Source organism: Protobothrops mucrosquamatus, unplaced genomic scaffold, assembly GCF_001527695.2.
Source record: "Protobothrops mucrosquamatus isolate PMUCROS unplaced genomic scaffold, P.Mucros_1.0 scaffold2822, whole genome shotgun sequence".
NCBI lineage: Eukaryota > Metazoa > Chordata > Lepidosauria > Squamata > Viperidae > Protobothrops > Protobothrops mucrosquamatus.
The window spans coordinates 12,859-32,110 of NW_015388855.1; the positions used below are offsets into that span (position 1 = coordinate 12,859).

The following is a 19,252-nucleotide window of genomic DNA, read 5'->3' on the forward strand; positions in this document are numbered from 1 at the left end:
GCCTAATTGAGCAAGATATCAAACACCTAAAAGAACTAGCACAAGACATTGGGCATAACCAACGTTCCTGGGACTTATCATGACTTTTTTCATGGCTCCCAGACATTCATTGGCAAAAAATCCTCATTGGAACTATAGTCACAGTCACAATGGTGGGGCTCATTATTTGCTGTTTCTGCCAGTGCATAGGGCTATGCTTTAAATCAGGGGTCTTCAAACTTGGCCCTTTTATGACTTGCGGACTTCAACTCCCAGAATTCCTGGCTGAGGAATTCTGGGAGTTGAAGTCCGCAAGTCAGAAAAGGGCCAAGTTTGAAGACCCCTGCTTTAAATATCAAAGAAACTGCATTACAAGAACCAGCAAAGGTTTCCCTAATGATGAATCAAATTGACAGCCGCTATCAAGTTTACACTTGTTGTACTAATTACTGAATCATCAGTAATAGTACAAAATGGGGGAATTGAAGGAAGGCCTCCCCCCATCCCCAGATAGAAGAAGAAACCTCGAGGCAGGAAAAATAATTAAATCGCAAAATAATTAAATCACAACAGTTTAATCCTTTTTAAAAATAGCACACAAACCTTACCTGACTCATTTCCAGAGCTTACAACCTCAGGCTAGCCCAAGGGTAGGCAACCTCGGCTCTTTTATGACTCATGGACTTCAACTCCCAGAATTCCTGAGCCAGCATAGCTCAGCTTGGAAACCTCTCCCTTTCCCCTCAGCATGGCTGGCTCAGGAATTTTGGGAGTTGAAGTCCACGAGTCATAAAAGGGCCAAGGTTGCCTACCCCTGATCTAGCCCAAGTGCAAAGACTGCAGTCTAGCGCAAGAATGTAACAAAACGTAACAAGACACATAACACAGCTGACACTTGTTAAACCAATTAGCAAGATAAACATTTTCCTTTCCACAGAAGGAAAAGCTGTTGGCTGGAGGTGGCTGCTGCAGTAACAGAGGAGCCACGATCACCTCCCCTTTGCAACCCTGTGTTTTCTTTAATTTGTTTTAATCTTTTGTAATTTTAATCTGTTTTTCTATTCAAAGTTGTCCTTGTATCCATATGTTTTATTATGTTGTAAGCCCCTCAGAGTTGCCTCAAACTGTGAGATGAGCGGCATATACATTTGATGAATAAAATAAAATAAAATAAAATAACATAAATAAAATCTCGTAACTGTTGCGTTTATGTTCCGACGCCTTCTATCAAACCGCTGTTCCTGTTGTTGTTAGTTGCGGTTGTGTCCGACCCATCGCAACCCCATGGACAACGTTCCTCCAGGCCTTCCTGTCCTCTACCATCTTCTGGAGTCCATTTAAACTCACGCCTACTGCTTCAGTGACTCCATCCAGCCACCTCATTCTCTGTCGTCCCCTTCTTCTATTGCCCTCAATCTTTCCCAGCATTAGGCTCTTCTCCAGTGAGTCCTTCCTTCTCATTAGGTGGCCAAAGTACTTGAGTTTCAACTTCAGAATCTGGCCTTCTAAAGAGCAGTCCAGGGTTGATCTCCTGTAGGACTGACCGGTTTGATCGCCTTGCAGTCCAGGGGATTCGCAGGAGTCTTCTCCAGCACCATAGTTCAAAGGCCTCAATTCTTTGGTGCTCAGCCTTTCTTATGGTCCAACTTTCACAGCCATACGTTGCAACTGGGAAAACCATGGTCTTGACTATACGTACTTTTGTTGGCAGGGTGATGTCTCTGCTTTTTAGTATGCTGTCTAAATTTGCCATAGCTTTCCTCCCCAGGAGCAAGCGTCTTTTAATTTCTTGGCTGCAATCCCCATCTGCGGTGACCTTGGAGCCCAGGAAGATAAAATCTGTCACTGCCTCCATTTCTTCCTGTACAATCACATTTTAAAAAAAAACAAAAAACCAAATTGATGTATATTTGTTTGTCCAGATTGTGAAATACATTTCTGAAGAAATTGATGGTTTTTCTTTCTCAGATTGCTATGGTTTCTTTGCATACAGGGAGTCCTTGACGTACGATCACAGCTGAGCCCAAGATTTCTCACACTAAGCAAGACAGTTAAGTGAGTTTTGCACCATTTTACAACCTTTCTTGCCACAGTTGTTAAGTGAATCTCTTGGTTTGCCTAGTAGCACAGTTGTTAAGTGAATCTGGCTTCCCCATTGACTTTGCTTGTCAGAAGGTCTCAAGTTTTGATCACATGACCATGGGACGCTACAACCGTCATAAATATGAGCCAGCTGCCAAGGGTCTGAATTTTGATCATGTGACCACAGGGATGCTGCAACCATCATGAATGGTTGCTAAACAAATGGTTGTAAGTAGAGGACTAACTATAATTGATCCAGAGCCAGGCTGAAGGCTGTGAACCACACAAGAAATCTCTATCATGCTTTGGAGAAGATGAATCTCTTATCCCTCCATGCCCTTTCATGCATTCATGTGTAGAGCTACAGAAAGGTGATGATCGTGGCTGTCTGGTGCCGATCCAGGCCAGTGAAAATCAGGGATGCTATATGAATGAAGTATAACCCCAGGGCAGGGAGAGAGCTATCTTCAGTCAGGGGCATGTAAGTCACAGATGTTGCTAGAAAATTTAAAAAAAAACACACCTGCACAGAGCAAAGGATAGCTTTTAAATATTTAAATGTTTTGGAGGAACTTTACCATCTTTGCTGTTTGGAAACAATGGATAACAGCTGTTATTCACTGGACCTGCAAAGTCACTATCATAGTTATCCGTTCCTAAGCGTAATTTGCAGCACTCTGAGCAGTTTACAATGTTGGCAAACTGTGTTAGCGATAGGCCGTGTCCAATTTTTCAACTTTCAATTTCCAAACATTAGGGGTGCTCAAAAGTTGTGGCACACCTTGGGGATTGTAAAGGTATTTTGGTTACTTTAATATAATTTAGATGTGCTTGGTAGATAACTACTAGAAACCACCCAGCTGCCAGTCTTGCAAGAGACATATATCCAGAAGTGCTTGAAAAGTGGGAATGAGCGAACAGTTATTTTGTGACCCATGTTGTAATTTCACGAGTGACAATCTGAAATAAGATCCAGGAGAGCTGGTATCAAGTCAAAATATATCTCTTAGCAGAGGAAAGCTAGATGTTACCATCAAAGTTACACACTATTTACAATCCTCAGCTGACAGTTTCAAATTGCTGTGTGCCAAAGTTAGCTGTCCTGTTGGCAGCAAAAAAGGATTTGACATTACTGTACCACCCTCATAAATCTGGACCACCCCCAAAAAATCTGATTTTGTTAAAGGTCAGAGAGAGAAGATATGTCTTTTTGAATCTCACTAGATGTGCCCGAGCAGAAACAACTAGTCAAAAGGAAAAAATGGCAAGATGATGAGGCTTGCTAAATATAAGGAGAGAAGTATTCTAGACATTTCAATACTGACAAATGAAGCAATTATCTCTTATGATAAAAATGAAGGAAAGACGACTGATGATGAAGAGGAAGATGAATGGGATGGAAGTTATGAAGAGACTTTAGATCAAACACACGTGTCCTCTACTTCAAAAGAAAAGACAGAATACAATAGATTAGAAATAACCAATGTCATTATGCAGAGCATAAGATACGATGTTGGTCTACGTGCCACTGCTGCCATTACCACAGCCGCCTTCATAGATGCTGGCTTAATCACCGAAGAAGACAAGAGACTTGTAGTTGACCACAATAAAGTCAAGAGAGTCCAGGAAAAAATTATGAAGTCCTTAGAGCAAGAAAATTGATGAGCTCTATAAGAAGGGTGAAATAGAATGCATCTTCTTTAATGGCCATAGAGATGCAACTAAAGTTAAGCTGAAACAAACAATTCAGACCAGCAATTCCCAAGTACCATCAAAGAAGAACATTATTCTCTGTGCAGTGAGCCAGGTGGAAGATATCATTTATCATTTCACTCCAGAGAAAGGCTCAAAACAGGAAAACCTGTGAGAGGGACCTCGGAGTCCTAGTGGACAATCGCCTAAATATGCCAAAAAGGCCAACACAGTGCTAGGCTGCATTAACAGAGGGATAGAATCAAGATCACGTGAAGTGTTAATACCACTTTACAATGCCTTGATAAAGCAGTGGTATTTATTTCACACTTGCAATACTGCATCCAGTTTTGGTCACCACGATGTAAAAAAGATGTTGAGACTAGAAAGAGTACAGAGAAGAGCAACAAAGATGATTAGGGGACTGGAGGGTAAAGCATATAAGGAACGGTTGCTGGAATTGGATATGTCTAGTTTAATGAAGAGAAGGAGGAGGGGGGACATGATAGCAGTGTTCCAATATCTCAGGGGCTGCCACAAAGAAGAGGGAGTNAAGCTATTTTCCAAAGCACCTGAAGGCAGGACAAGAAGCAACGGATGGAAACTAATCAAGGAGAGAAGCAACCTAGAACTAAGGAGAAACTTCCTGACAGTTAGAACAATTAACCAGTGGAACAACCTGCCTCCAGAAGCGGTGAATGAGCCAACACTGGAAGTTTTTAAGAAGAAACTGGACAGCCATTTGTCCAAAATGGTATAGGGTTTCGTGCCTGAGCAGGGGGTTGGACTAGATAATCTCCAAGTCCCTTCCAACTTATTATTATTATTATTATTATTATTATTATTATTATTATTATTATTATTATTGTTGTTGTTGTTGTTGTTGTTGTTGTTGTTGTTGTTGTTATTGGTATTGGTATTGGTATTACTATCATCATTATTATCATTATTATTATTATTATGACATGCTAAAAAAAATTCTGAGGCTGAGTCAATCTTTTTCTTTCTCCTGGCTGAGGAAGCTTTTCTCTCTGACCTTTGGAAAAGAAAATTGATCCTAACTCCCCCTCAATACGAGTTGAGCTTTCTTACTTAAGTACCACAGCATCCTCTTAATCTGTCATTGGAATCCTTGTTCGTTTAAGGTTTAGTTTTTCCTCCCTGCTCTAGATAATTTACAGAACCACAGATATTCAAGCATGGTGAATGTTTGCATCGTCTACCGTGGTCATGTTGTCACTGCTGTTGCTGCTGCTCTTGCTTCTGCTGTTCTTGTATTTTGCATTGGTAAGTTATCCAGACTCTACTATTGCATGCTCAATAATGCTTTCATTTTTAGTGAGGGTTTTTTTTCATTCCTATCCTTTTTTCCCCTTTCTGGGGGATGGCAGCAACCAGGATAGTGAAGAGATGCACTGGCCCTGGGGGAGACCCAGGTTGTAATCCTCCCTCAGCCACAGAAACTCCTTGGATGGTTTTGGGCCTTTTGCCTTCTCTCCCAGTCCAGCCTACCTCACAGGGTTATTGTGGAGAGAAATGGGACCATAACTGGTTAAAGGAAAAGGGGCAAATAAATCTAACAGATAAATCAATGCATAGGGGTCTCTCCCTCCCTTATTTCACTTGCACAACAGCAAGCCTGTTGAAGAAGCCTCCAGAGGGAAGGAGGGAGAACAAGAGATTGACAGGCCCCATCCAGATCCAGCCTTACAGTGTGCTTGCAGTTCACAAATGCTGAGAATGCTGGCATTGCCCCCACCCCAATTCTGTGACAGGAAGTGCAAGACCTTATTTAAAAAAAATCAAAAATTCTCCTTCCTTCTCCATTCCAAAGGAGATAGAAACAAGAGAAGGAAGGTCCTGCCTTTTCCATCTATGAGACATGATCTGATAGTTTTCCATCATCTTACTATCCATTGCAGCTTTTAATCCCGTTCCAAAAGATCAGTATGCTGCTTAGCCAATGAGAGCCTGCATATTTCTGCTCTAGAAGTGCAGATTTCCAGCTTTTCCTTACTACAGGTAGTCTTTGACTTATGACCGGTTGTTTAGCAACCATTTGAAGTTATGACAGACCTCCCAAGGGCTAAGTACGACTCGGATTCGAAGTTACAGTGGCTGCTCCCCCTAGGTCTCATGACTGCATTTTGGGCGGCCAGCAATTGGTTTGTATTTGTATCCCTTTGCAATGCCCTGCAGTCACGTGACTACAATTTACAAGGTTTTTTTTGCTGGAAACCAATGTTCACAATGTTTCTGGTAAAAAAAACCCTCAAATGCTCATTGAGGAAAATGGATTTGCTTTACGACCTTGCTTTATGACCACCACATTCACTTAACAACTGTTGCAAAAAAGGTTGTAAGCTCAGGTTAATCATACGATGCCTCAGCTTATGACCTACTGACTTACATCAGACTTACCTCAGACTTCTGACTTACATCAGAAATTGCAGACTTCATTAGGGTCATGTTTAATGAACTAGTTGTATTCCTCATGCACATTTGTGACTAATTAACTGAGGAGGGCGTTTCTTAGATAATAATCTTTTCTTCCCCTTAGTATCCTCCGTAAATAAGGCAACCTTAAGCACAGAAGAATGTAAATTGCTGTCGGCAGCCTCTCAGCATGGGAAACGCCCGTGCCTGCCTGCCTGGATTGGACACCAGATGAAATGTTTCTACTTCTCAGATGAAGAAAAAAACTGGACTGCTAGTCAAGACTTTTGCTCTTTGTACAATGCCTCTCTGGCCATTATTGAAAAGGAAGAACTGGTAAGAGGTGAAAATATCCTACTGTATCGGTGAGAGATTCAGGATGGTCCTGCTTTCATGTAGGGTCCACCCACATCAATTCTACTTGCGGGGAATTGATTTTATAAAATATGTTGGTTTTCATTAAGGAAGACCATCTATTGCTTTCTAATTTATGGCCGGTCTCTTTAGCCTATGTCTACTACAGGTGGATCTTGCTGAATGATTGCCCTGTTTAGTGACCTTTCAAAGTTGTGATACGATTGAAAAAGTAACTTTATGAAGACAGTTCACACATTTACAACTCGTGCAACACCCACGTGGTCGTATGGTTTAAATCTGGATGCTTTGGAACCTGTGGGAGTTTATGATGGTCGAGCACCCTACAATCACATGATCGCCATTTTCGCGTTACACAGCAGACTTCTGACAAGCAGAGTTAACGGAGAAGCTGGGAGTAAAATTGCCAAGTTGTGGTCATATGATGCTGCACTAAATGACCACAGGTGATTCTCTCAAAAGCCAAGGCAAAAGTGAGGTCCTCACGATCATGTGATCTCTGACTTTACGAGTGTGCCACTTAGCAACAGAATTGCCAGTCCCAATTGTGGCCACTAAGTGAGGATCACCTGTATTTCTATAGGCTACTTTGAAGTAGCCTTGTTATTCTATTTCCTTTATTTACCTCGAGTCTGACTTCTGTTTTACTATCTTCCTAAATCTTACCTACCTGATTTTTATTCTAGTCAAGCTTCAGCTTTGCCTTAACTATGTCGTTGTTCCAGCACTGCCCACCACTATCTACTTCTTCCTTCTCTTCTCTCTCTCTTCATTTTGGGTTGACTCAGTTGGACCTGAGCATCATCCTAGTGCAGGGGTAGGCAACCTTGGCTCTTTCATGACTCGTGAACTTCAACTCCCAGAATTCCTGAGCCAGCCATGCTGAGGGGAAAGGGAGAGGTTTCCAAGCTGAGCCATGCTGGCTCAGGAATTCTGGGAGTTGAAGTCCACAAGTCATAAAAGAGCCAGGGTTGCCTATACCCCTGTCCTAGTGGAACTGCTCTGGTGCTGCTACCCTGCAACCTACTGAGAACTTTCCCATGACCTTACTTGACCCTACCCACTTGATCTCTCTTTCTCTCAGCTTTGGCTGCTGCAATTCAACTTCTATCTATGGACTGTTCCTCTCCCCACCCCCCCTTCTGCTAAAGAGGAATTGTTCAGCAGCAGGGCATAGCACAAATACACACAAACACATACACACCAGCTACAGGTTCCTCTCTCCTACAGGGTCTTTGGACTTAGCTCTATCTCTCCTTACAGACTTGTGTTTTTTTTCAGATTTCCTTTTTCCAGCTTTATTCTCCTTTAATGTTTTTTTGTTGTTGTTGTTCAGAATTCTAGAACTGAGTTCATTAAACCTGCCAGCCTCTCCTTATTGAAATAGCCACATCTTTTTATTAAAGGGAACAGCTCCCTTATCTCCTGGGTGTGATCCTTTTAATCCTTCAAGGAAAAGAAGTGGGAGGAAAGAGCATATTTATTTTTGCCTCCGGGCATCCTCTAATAAAATGTTATCATAACATAAGATCATGTGTATTAGGGCTGGTTAGTGCTCTGATTTGACTCCAAAAAGGAGCTTTGAAGCACACAGGGTGTGAATGCAGCAGTTCTCTGCAGCTATTTAAAACAGTTGCTTATTTTTCTGGGATGCTGGGGCAGGAGCTGGCTTAAGGAGCTGAAGATGTGCTGAATTTATGTTCTGATATGCTTTAGGGAAATAGAATCTACAGCTATGCAAAGCCTTAATTTATATTCTTGAAAAATATGAAAGCTTATCTATTTCTTTCTGATCATGTGCAGAGAAAAACATATAATAACAAAGAACATATCCTTAATTTGCCAGAGTGAAAGTGTGCTTAAGGTATTTTGAATAGAAAGAGCAGTGAGATCCAAGTTCAAGTCCATCTTGAGCCAGTGACCTGGAGAAAATCTCCCACCTGCCTTAAAGGGTTGTTGTTTTTTTAAAAAAATGGGGCAGGCAGCCTTTGTATGCTTGTATGAACTCCTATGTAATATAATAAATAATATTATGGAGCTATCAGCCAATCTTAATATTTGTAATTTGATTATTGAGGAAATGAGTAAAAGGTTAAAACATATGTACACTTGGCAGTCTATAAATATTTCAGAGTGGTTTAATGTTTACCATTTATTCTCTCAAAAGGATTTTGTGCAGCGTTACAAAGGCAGCACTCCCCACTGGATTGGCCTCAGACGAGACCCAGATCAAGCCTGGAAATGGATCAATGGAAATCCTTCAACGTGAGTCATCCTTTCTCTCTTATGTCTTCACTTGAGGAGTAGTGAGGTGGGCGGCATATACATTTCATTAATTAATTAAATAACTGAACTCTACACCAGCCGAATGCTGAAAAATGGCATGCGGTTTATTGATCATCCGGTGCCATCCTGTTTCTTGCATCGAGCACAAATGCACTGCATATTTTCGTGAATGCCAACTTTGTGTCTAAAACTGTGGAATTTGGAGAATGGAAGCAAGCCAATATGGTGCAGTGGTTAAGTTGTTGGACTAGACCAGGGGTAGGCAACCTTGGCTCTTTTATGACTCGTGGACTTCAACTCCCAGAATTCCTGAGCCAGCCATGCTGAGGGGAAAGGGAGAGGTTTCCAAGCTGATCCATGCTGGCTCAGGAATTCTGGGGGTTGAAGTCCACGAGTCATAAAAGAGCCAAGGTTGCCTACCCCTGGCCTAGACAAACCCAGTTTAGGTGGCCTTTCAGCCACAAAAGGTCCCTGGAGATTATGGGCTGGTCCTCCTTTCTCAGCCCCAGAGACAGTGTGGTTTGATGGTAAAGTTGTCTACTAAGACAGTGGAGTCCCCTCTGAATCATGGAAGATCTCTTGGTGACTTTGGGCCAGATCCTCTCTCAGCCCTACTTGCCTCATGTGTTAGAGGAGCAGCTGTGAAGAGTCAGTTTGGTGTAGCAATTAAGGCAGCAGGCTAGAAAAGGGGAGACTGTGACTCCAAAAGTGCTTTTCAAAAGGCAACTGGACTTCTTGAGTTTTTTCCTTGAAAACATTTCACTTCTTATCCAAAAAGTTTCTTCTAGGTCAGGGGTAGTCAACCTTGGCTCTTTTATGACTCGTGGACTTCAACTCCCAGAATAGGAATTCTGGGAGTTGAAGTCCACGAGTCATAAAAGAGCCAAGGTTGACTACCCCTGTTCTAGGTCGAAGCTCTTCACCCTTGTTGCCCTTGTGTTGCAGGTGGACGGTCCTCGGTGATGGAGGGAACTGCGCCTTTCTGAATGACGAAGGCAAAGCAAGCAGTTCCATGTGCCGTACAGTCCATCACTGGATATGCAGCAAACCTGATGAATTCACAAGTCCAAAGATAGCTTGAAGGTATATGGCTTCCAATCTAATCCCCTAGAAATATCTCATAATATTGGGCCTTATGTACAGAGAAGGATAAATTATTTCTGCCTTTGCACACTGTAATCCTAGCATATCTACTAGGCATATGATTTTCTTAACTTTTCCTCTCGCTGGTCAGCAATCAAATCCTAGATTGTCTGAGATCTTGTTTGAATAGATGAGGGCCACTGGAGTCAGGATGTGATGTGAAAAAGATGATGGCTTGATGACAGCTTAAAAATATAAAATAATGAAGAATATAAAATAATGGGATCCTTCCAATAGGAAAGGTTCCCCCTTTAAATCCTAGAGATGCAGCAGCAAAAGCTATGTCAGGGGTCTTCAAACTTGGCCCTTTTATGACTTGTGGACTTCAACTCCCAGAATTCCTCAGCCAGGCACGCTGGCTGAGGAATTCTGGGAGTTGAAGTCCACAAGTCATAAAAGGGCCAAGTTTGAAGACCCCTGCTATAACTTCTACAGGTAAGGAACACCGTTTCATAGGAAAAGGCCTCTAATAGTATTTTCAAGACTAGATCAGCCAGGAATTGATCAAACTATGTAGAAACAATTCACCAAAAGTTAGAATTGATTACATTACACACAGGATTGTTTAAGCTGCCCCTCTCTTTGCCAGTTTCCTTGAGAAACTGACAAATGCAGCAGGAAACTCCTCACAATAATACATTAATGTTTCACACTTGTAATAAATACAAGAAGTTTAATCAGAATAGAGCTGGGAGGGATCTTGGAGGTCTTCTAGTCCAAACCCCTGCTCAAGCAGAAGATCCTATACCCTTTCAGATAGGTGGCTGTCCAGTCTTAAAAATCTCCAATGATGAAGCACCCACAACCTCTGAAGGCAAGCTGTTCCACTGGTTAATTGTCCTCACTGTCAGGAAGTTTCTCCTTAGTTCTAGGTTGCTTCTCTCTTCGATTAGTTTCCATCCATTGTTTCTTGTTCTGCCTTCTGGTGCTTTGGAGAATAGGTTGACCCCTCTTCTTTGTGGCAGCTCCTCAAATAGCCATACCCAATTACTGCAACCGTTCTTGATATATTTGTCTCCAGGCCCTTAATCGTCGTAGTTTGCTCTTCTATGCACTTTTTCCAAAGTCTCAACATCTTTTTTGTAATGTGGTGACCAAAACTGGATGCAGTATTCCATGTGTGGCCTTACTAAGGCTTTATGAAGTGGTACTAATACTTCACATGATTTTGATTCTATGCCTCTGTTTATACAACCAAGGATTGTATTAGATTTTTTGGTTGCTGCTGCACACTGCTGGCTCATGTTTAAGTGATCGTCCACTAGGACTCCAAGGTCCCTCTCACAGTTAGTGTTTTTGAGCCAGATTTCGCGTAATCTGTACTTGTACCTTTGATTTTTCCTGCCTAAGTGTAAAACCTTGCTTTTCTCCACATTAAATTTCATGTTGTTTTATAGGGCCCATTGTTCAAGTCTGTCAAGATCTTTTTGGATCCTGAGCTTGTCTTCTGGCGTATTAGCTATTCCTGCCAGCTTAGTGTCATCTGCAAATTTCATGAGTTCCCCTTCTATTCCCTCATCTAAGTCATTTATGAAGATATTAGACCTAAGACAGAACCTTGTGGTACCCCACTGCTTATTTCCCTCCTTGCTGATGTAGTACCATTAAGTACTACCCGTTGAGTACGGTTTATCAGCCAGTTACAAATCCATCTGGTGGTGATGCTATCTATCCCACATTTTTCTAGTTTACCAAGAAGTAGGTTGCGGTCTACTTTGTTGAATGCCTTGTTGAAGTCCAAATATACTATGTCCTCAGTATTTCCTTGCTCTACTAATTTAGTCACTTTGTCAAAGAATGAAATAAAATTGATTTGGCATGATCTGTTTTTAATAAACAGGCTACTAGTTGTAACTTTATTTGTTTCTAGATGTTCACAGATCTGGTTGTTTTTTTTCCAATATCTTCCCAGATATTGATGTTAGTCTGGCTGGGTCTGGTTTTTTTTCCTTTTTTTGATGATTGGAACATCAGCTCTTTTCCAATCCTCTGATAATTCCCCAGTGCTCCAGGATTTTTAAAAGATATGGTGCAATGGTTCTGAGATAACATCTGCCAGCTCCTTCAGAACTCTGAAGTGTAATCCATCAGTTCCCGGTGATTTATATTCATCTCTTACCATTTTCTTGCTTATTTTAATTTGTATTTCGTGTCTGTCTTTTACAGTTATGTTTTTGGTAGGTTGGGCTACAATGTCTTTTTGTGTGTAATCTTGTTTGTACTTTTTTCATATAAATGATGCTGCATTTCAGTGCTTTAGATGGCCTAGACCTCTGGTGGCGAACCTATGGCATGGGTGCCAGAGGCGGCACGCCGAGTCCTCTCTGTGGGCATGTGCGCCGTCACCCCAGTCCTAGGCCTTCAGCTGGGTTTTATAAAACATTTTCGCTTTAGGCCTCTATCACCGTATGCAAAAAAAAGGTTCAACCAATCAATCAATTTCAACTTCTTGCGGGGAAAAAAAGATTGACTGAACTTTATTTTTAGTCCCACACATTGGTGGAGGAAGTGACACATTGGAGCTGGAAAGGTGCTGCGTGGGGGTGGAGCGGAGTGGCGGGAGCAGGACGCTCCACGCGAGGGGTGGGGCGGGGCCTGTGCATGGGGTGAAGCAACGCGACAGCGCTAGCATGGTAGTAGACCAGTTGCTTCCCTCCCCTGCCAGACACCTGCCGAAGCCGTGCAGGGTAAGGTTGCCATGCCCATCCCCACCCAGATGCCCTCACCTCCCCCAAGCATTTTTTTTACTAACCTGCCTTTCAGCTGCATTCCATTCTCCATTCACTTCTCAGTCTTTGCTGTATGTTTGTGGGACTATCGGTAAAAAAAAAAAGTTCCATCAGACTTTCTAACTTCTCTCTGTCAGTATCCTTACCAACCTCTGGTTCCCACAGGAAACAAGCAGTAGACAAGGTGGCTGGAAAAATGGAACAGCCTGACCAGCGTTTAATCACAGCAAAACAAAGTTAGCGCTGGGAGTGATTTCCTCCCAGCGCCTTACATACAGTCCTCCCCCCCAGCTCCACCCCCCACCTGCCTAGCCAGCATCCGGTGGCTACAGTTAAGAACAGTGTCGCAGGCCTCTGGCCCTCTTCTCTGTTCTGTGGTTCAGTTCACATTGCCGGCTGCCGCTCCTGTGCCGATCAGCTGCTTGTTGGACGCACGGCTGCTCAGCTGTTCAGTGGCTCTGCCTGTGGTCACTGGTCAGGTAGGACTATCCCTGGCATCTGTGTCTGTCAGCTTATGGGAGGTGTAAGCACAGGGCTGTAGCGTCCCTTGCCCGTTCTTCTGGAGCAAAACCCTGACTGCGACGTCACTGGCATCAGCTTGTACGACAAATGGCAGGTCAGGGTTAGGATGTAGCAAGACCAGCTCCCTTGCGAAGAGAGCCTTAGGTCCTCAAAGGCCCTCTGACAGACCAGCGTCCCCGCCAGTGGTTGACCGGGGCGTGGCCTACCCACTGTATATCTTGTGCAGAGCAGGTCCGTTAGGGGTAGGGCCACCATAGCAAACAAGGAGATGAACTGCCAGTAGAAATTTGCGAATCCCAGGAAGCTCTGTAGCTGACAGCGGGTCCCTGGTGCCTGCCACTCTAGCACAGCGCTGACCTTTGCAGGGTCCATCTCCATCCCTTCCCCCGATATCCAGTACCCTAAGTAGTCCAACCGGGTTTGGTGGAACTCGCACTTGGACAGCTTCACATACAGGTGTGCCCTCAGCAGTTTATCCAGCACCTGTCTTACCAGTCAGAGGTGTTCTGTCATGTTGGAGGCATAGATCAGTATATCGTCCAAATACACGAGCACCCCACGGTATAGGTGCTCATGCAATACCTCATTGATGAGCTGCATAAATACCACAGGTGCTCCCTGCAAGCCGAAAGTCATCACCCGGAACTGGTAACTTCCAAGTGGGCAATTGAACGCTGTCTTCCACTCGTCCCTCCGTTTAACTCGGACCCTGTAATACGCCTCCCGGAGGTCAAGTTTAGTGAACATCCTATCCTTCGCCAATTGGGCCAATAGGTCCCTCATTAGCGGTAGGAGGTACATTCTCCACACAAACCCCACTGATGCCGCATAAGTCCACACACAGGCACAGGGACCCGTCCTTTTTCTCCTTGAAGAGCACTCTCCTGAGGCTCCTGTATCCTGCATTATCCCTGGAACCGGCTGTGTGTCGCTCACCGGACCTGCAGGCCGGGCCTCACGCACAGGCTGGACATCTTCATTTCCTGCATCTGGAGTTGGCGCTGCCACCTCAGCTGGTTCTCCCCCAGCTGGCTCACCCACAGGCACCATTTCCTGTGTATCCTCAGCCATTCCCTGAACGGAGCACAGGGTAATGGGTGGGAACAAAACAAAGAGGAGCGCAAACTTTCTGTCAGTGTCCTTACCAACCCCTGGTCTCCACAGAAAACAAGCAGTAGACATCAAGGTGGCTGGAAAAACGGAACGGTCTGACAAGCGTTTAATCACAGCATTATACTTTTATATCGTTTACATCTCTATATTGTTTAAACCTCTATATTGATTTCAGCACTATACTGTTACACACGCTGCATTAGTTGTCAGCTTGCTTCTGGGGTCCAATTTAAGTTTAATTTAAAGTCCTTTAAAGCCCTTCATAGTATGAAACTGGGTTATATGAGCAAACATCTCTCCCCAGTTACATCTGCCATCCCATTAGATTTGGCAGAGAAGGCGAATTTGGGGGAGATGGGTATAAATTTGATTAATCAATCAATAAATAAATATAAATAAGTGCATATTAAAAATCATGGCAATTATTTTATTTTACATCCCATCATAGTGATATACCTGATTCTTTCTTGGCTACTTTGATTCTTCCCAGGTCGGTAAAATGAGGACCCAGATTGTTGGAGGCAATATGCTGACTTTGTAAATCGCTTAGAGAGGGCTATAAAGCACTGTGAAGCAGTATATGCATGTGCTATTGCTATTCTTGTAAATGTTGTCAGAAAAATGCTCACCTAAAGGGATAGAATCAACAAAAGATACTTTATTGGAATATCTTTGGGACCAGCTGACTTACCAAAACAACACCCTGTGTAGGTTTACCAAATATATGGATAGGCAAATCATGACTCAGGCATTGTTTAACTTTCATGGCATTCACAACAAAAATTACATGAAAAACTGAAGAAAAAAAATCCTTCTTAGTATTTATTTTGTTTACCCATTTAATTTTTTGAACTTTCTTTTTCTGTAAGATTAAATATAGTTTTGTTATAAAAAAAATAAAGATATTACATTTAAAAAAAATACAGCAAAAACTGCAAACATTAATTAATTATTTTTCCAGCATCAGAAAGACTGGTTTTTCAGTCACAATGTTTTTCCAACAAATCTTTACTTTCAAGAAAGCAATAAGATAGAATCATTATATTGTTAGTTAATATGAACTAGAAGCTAGACTTGCACATAGTTAAGATTCAGAATTAGAAACAAAAAACAACAACAACAGACAGTGCCCTTGTGAAGCCAAAGTGAAGGGCAGATGTGTGTCTTTTTTGTAACGGTTAGTGCAACTTTAAGATGTATGGAGAATTCTGGGACTGGAGAATTCTGGGACTTAAAAGTCCATACATCTTAAGATGCATAAATTAACATGAGAACATAAAAAACAGCACTAATAACATTTTTAAAGCATCCAGAAAACCAGATGTACACATGTTCCATTGCCCCAATGAAACATACAGGTCTTCTCCAAAATGACATTCAATTCTGCATTTTTAACTTCAGAAATTTTTCAGCATTTCCTGTAAGTTTTCATGGCACAATATTAATATGAACTGCATATTATGAAATGTAGGTAGTCCTCAATTTATGACCACAATGGAGCCCAAATTTATGCTGCTGAGAAATTTGTTAAGTGACTTTTGTCCCATTTTATGACTTTTCTCACCACATTTGTTAAGTGAATCACTCCAGTTCTTAAATTAGTAACGTTAAGTGAATCTGGTTTCCCCATTCACTTTGTACGTCAAAAGGTCGCAAAAGGTGATCACATGACCTGGGGATACCGCAACCCGTCATAAACGTGAACCAGCTGCCAAGTACCTGAATGTAAATCATGCAACCATGTGGATGCTTCAATGGTTATAAGCGTGAAAAATGATGATGTCACTTTTTCCAGTGCCATTGTTACTTTGAACGGTCACTAAATGAACTGTTGTAAGTCGAAGACTACCTGTATTTCTCCCCAGTGTAATTATTCTAGAGTCCTTTCTAGTTTTTCTCTTCAATGATTTACAACACCAGAGCTTCTGTCTCGCAGATCCACTTTGTGATGACCCAGGGCACAGCACAAAGGCAATGCAGACAGCTGGCAATGTAAACAGTTCTTTAATGGTTCCAAATTTCCTCCAAATGCTCCCACATTTGCTGGCAAGCCTCCAACCCAAATCCATGCACTCTTGCCTTCCAGCCTGACTCTGGCTGAAGGCAGTTTCAATACAGCCTGATTAGTATGTCCTCAAGGCCATAAAGATAACAAAGCAAACAAAACATCAACTTAATGAGTCCGCTTGAATCTCAGCTTGTCTGCAGAGTTTGTAAAGAGAAAAGTCAAGATGCAGTCTGAGGTCGTAATTCAGGGAATTCATGTGATCAGCTGGTCCGGTCATCAAGGTGTCCAGGTTTTCCAAAGGCACAGAACAAGAGCAACAATACACATTTTCCCAAGATTCAACATTTGTTCCCGACAAAGTCCCTACCCCACAGCAGCTCCTTATATCTCAATCCCCAGGTGTGCCTTGTGGGGTTGGGTGGGAAGCTCTCCTCCCGAGTAAGTGAGCCTGCCTGCATTGTTCCCTCCTCCTCTCCACTCTCCTAGCTCTAGGACAGGGGTGTCAAACTCAATTTCATTGAGGGCCGCATCAGCATTGCGGTTGCCCTCGGGGGGGGGGGAGCCGCCTACTGGGTGGGCGTGGATGGAGTGGGTGTGGCCTACTGGGTGGGCAAGGCCAGTTCTACTTTATTCGCGTCAAGGGTGCCTGTGAGGGCCTGGGCAGGAGTGGGACAGATCTGAGAGTCTCTGGCAGACGGGGGTGGGACCAGGGCAGAGCCCATCAAACCGGATATGTGAAGTAGGCGAAGGCCATTTGCTGGCCACTTCCAGGCGATGGTGCATTCTTTCATTCCTCATAAAGGGTGACACCTCCCCAGCATGCACCCAGGGTGCGGGGCCGATGCGGCAGGGGCTGGTTCCTCGCTGTTTCCAGACGGCCTTGTGGAGCTAAGACTGAATGCATTTCAGCATAGATGGCCCCCACAAAATTGTACATTGGCTCCCGGCTGGCCTGTGCCAGGGCCAGGGCCAAGGCAGCGGGGGCCGTTCCCTCACTGTTTCTAGGATGGCTTCGCGGGCCACATGAAACCACTTCGCAGGCCGCATCCGGCCCCCGGGCCTTGAGTTTGACATGTCTGCTCTAGGATCAGGTGGGGTGGGCCTTGCTCCTCACCTGAACTCTGTCTCCCCAGTTCCAAACCTGAAGGTACCTGGCCTGCCTCAGCCTGCTCCGCCCCACAATACTCCGAAGCCACAGAAACCTCTCCCTCGGCCTCCATAGGGTCCTGTTCCAGCTCCATTTCCTCCTCCGATTCAGGCTCAGACCGAGGCATGACACACTTAGTCACAGCACTACAAGATTCCAGAGATGGTTTTAGATCCCTTCAACATTGCACAGCTGCTTCCTTGAGCCTCGGCTACGATTGGCAGCCTGTAGGATAAGGGAGAAAGCAAGGGGCAAAAAGTTATTTTATTCTTTTTTTTAACTGTTTCTATTATAATGTTTATATGTAGTTTTTAGGGTGTCATGCCTATTTGTAAGCCACAAATGTCCTTTCAATATGATATATTATATATGGTTATATTATAGATATAGTTATATAGGTGGTCCTTGACTTACAACACCAATTGAACCCCAAATTTTTGTTGTTCAGCAAGACCATTGTTAAATGAATTTTGCCTCATTCTACAATCTTTCTTGCCACAGTTGTTAAGTGAATCACTGCAGTTGTTATGTTAGTAACATGGTTGCTAAATGAATTTGGCTTCCCCATTGACTTTGCTTGTCAGAAGGTTGCAAAAGGTGATCAGATAAAAGCCGTGGTGGCACAGTGGTTAGAATAGTAATAGAATAATTAGGAGATGTAATAACAGCGTCAGCCATAAAGGGCTCGGGTGCCTATATATTAATATTCGAAGTCCATCCCCTATGGAATGACTTGCCTTCAAAAGATGTGGATACTCCATCAGTAGATGCTTTTAAGAAGAAACTGGACAGCCATTTGTCTGAATTGGTGTAGGGTCTCCTGCAATGAGTAGGGGGTTGGAGTAGAAGATGTCCAAGGTTCCTTCCAACTCTGTTATTCTGTTTTGCAGTCTTTCCCATAATAATAATAATAATAATAATAATAATAATAATAATAATAATAATAATAATAATAATAATAATAATAATAATAATAATAATAATAATAGTTGGAAGGGACTTGGAGATCATCTAGTCCAATCCCCCCTGTTCAGGCAGGAAACCCTATACCATTTCAGACAAATGGCTGTCCAGTCTCTTCTTAAAAACTTCCAGTGTTGGGGCATTCACTGCTCCTGGAGGCAGGTTGTTCCACTGATTAATTGTTCTGACTATCAGGAAGTTTCTCCTTAGTTCTAGGTTGCTTCTCTCTTTGGTTAGTTTCCATCCGTTGCTTCTTGTCCTGCCTTCAGGCACTTTGGAGAATAGCTTGACTCCCTCTTCTTTGTGGCAGCCACTGAGATATTGGAACACGGCTATCATGTCCCCCCCCCCCGTCCTTCTCTTCATTAAACTAGACATACCCAATTCCAGCAACTGTTCCTTATATGTTTTAGCCTCCAATCCCCTGATCATCTTTGTTGCTCTTCTGTGTACTCTTTCCAGAGTCTTGACATCTTTTATACATTGTGCTGAGCAAAACTGGATGCAGTATTCCAAGTGGGGCCTTACCAAAGCATTGTAAAATGGCATTAATACTTCACGTGATCTTGATTCTGTTCGATCGCGCAGGCAGTAAGACACAAGTCGAGTGACAGTCAGCTCTCGGTTTATTGGCAAGGCATAAAGTAAATCCGGACTGGCATCTGGGCCAGGGGAGCCCTCTTTTATGGGATTCCCCTGGCTTGTAATCACACAATTCCATTGGCTGGTAAGACCCCGTTGCTAGTTAGCCAACCAGCAACAGGCATGAAACTGTAT

General features: G+C 43.1%; 1 protein-coding gene across 1 annotated transcript in view; it reads left to right on the plus strand.

Annotated features, from left to right (window-relative positions):
* The window catches only part of LOC114923303 (C-type lectin domain family 2 member A-like), a 40,218-nt gene that overhangs the window by 11,770 nt on the left and 9,196 nt on the right, over positions 1-19,252 (plus strand). Inside the window, exons 2-5 of the mRNA XM_029286079.1 lie at positions 4,924-5,040; positions 6,314-6,525; positions 8,732-8,829; positions 9,796-9,933. Coding sequence (XP_029141912.1) covers positions 4,924-5,040; positions 6,314-6,525; positions 8,732-8,829; positions 9,796-9,931 — 563 coding nt within the window. The 3' untranslated portion in view covers positions 9,932-9,933. The remainder of the gene's footprint in view (positions 1-4,923; positions 5,041-6,313; positions 6,526-8,731; positions 8,830-9,795; positions 9,934-19,252) is intronic.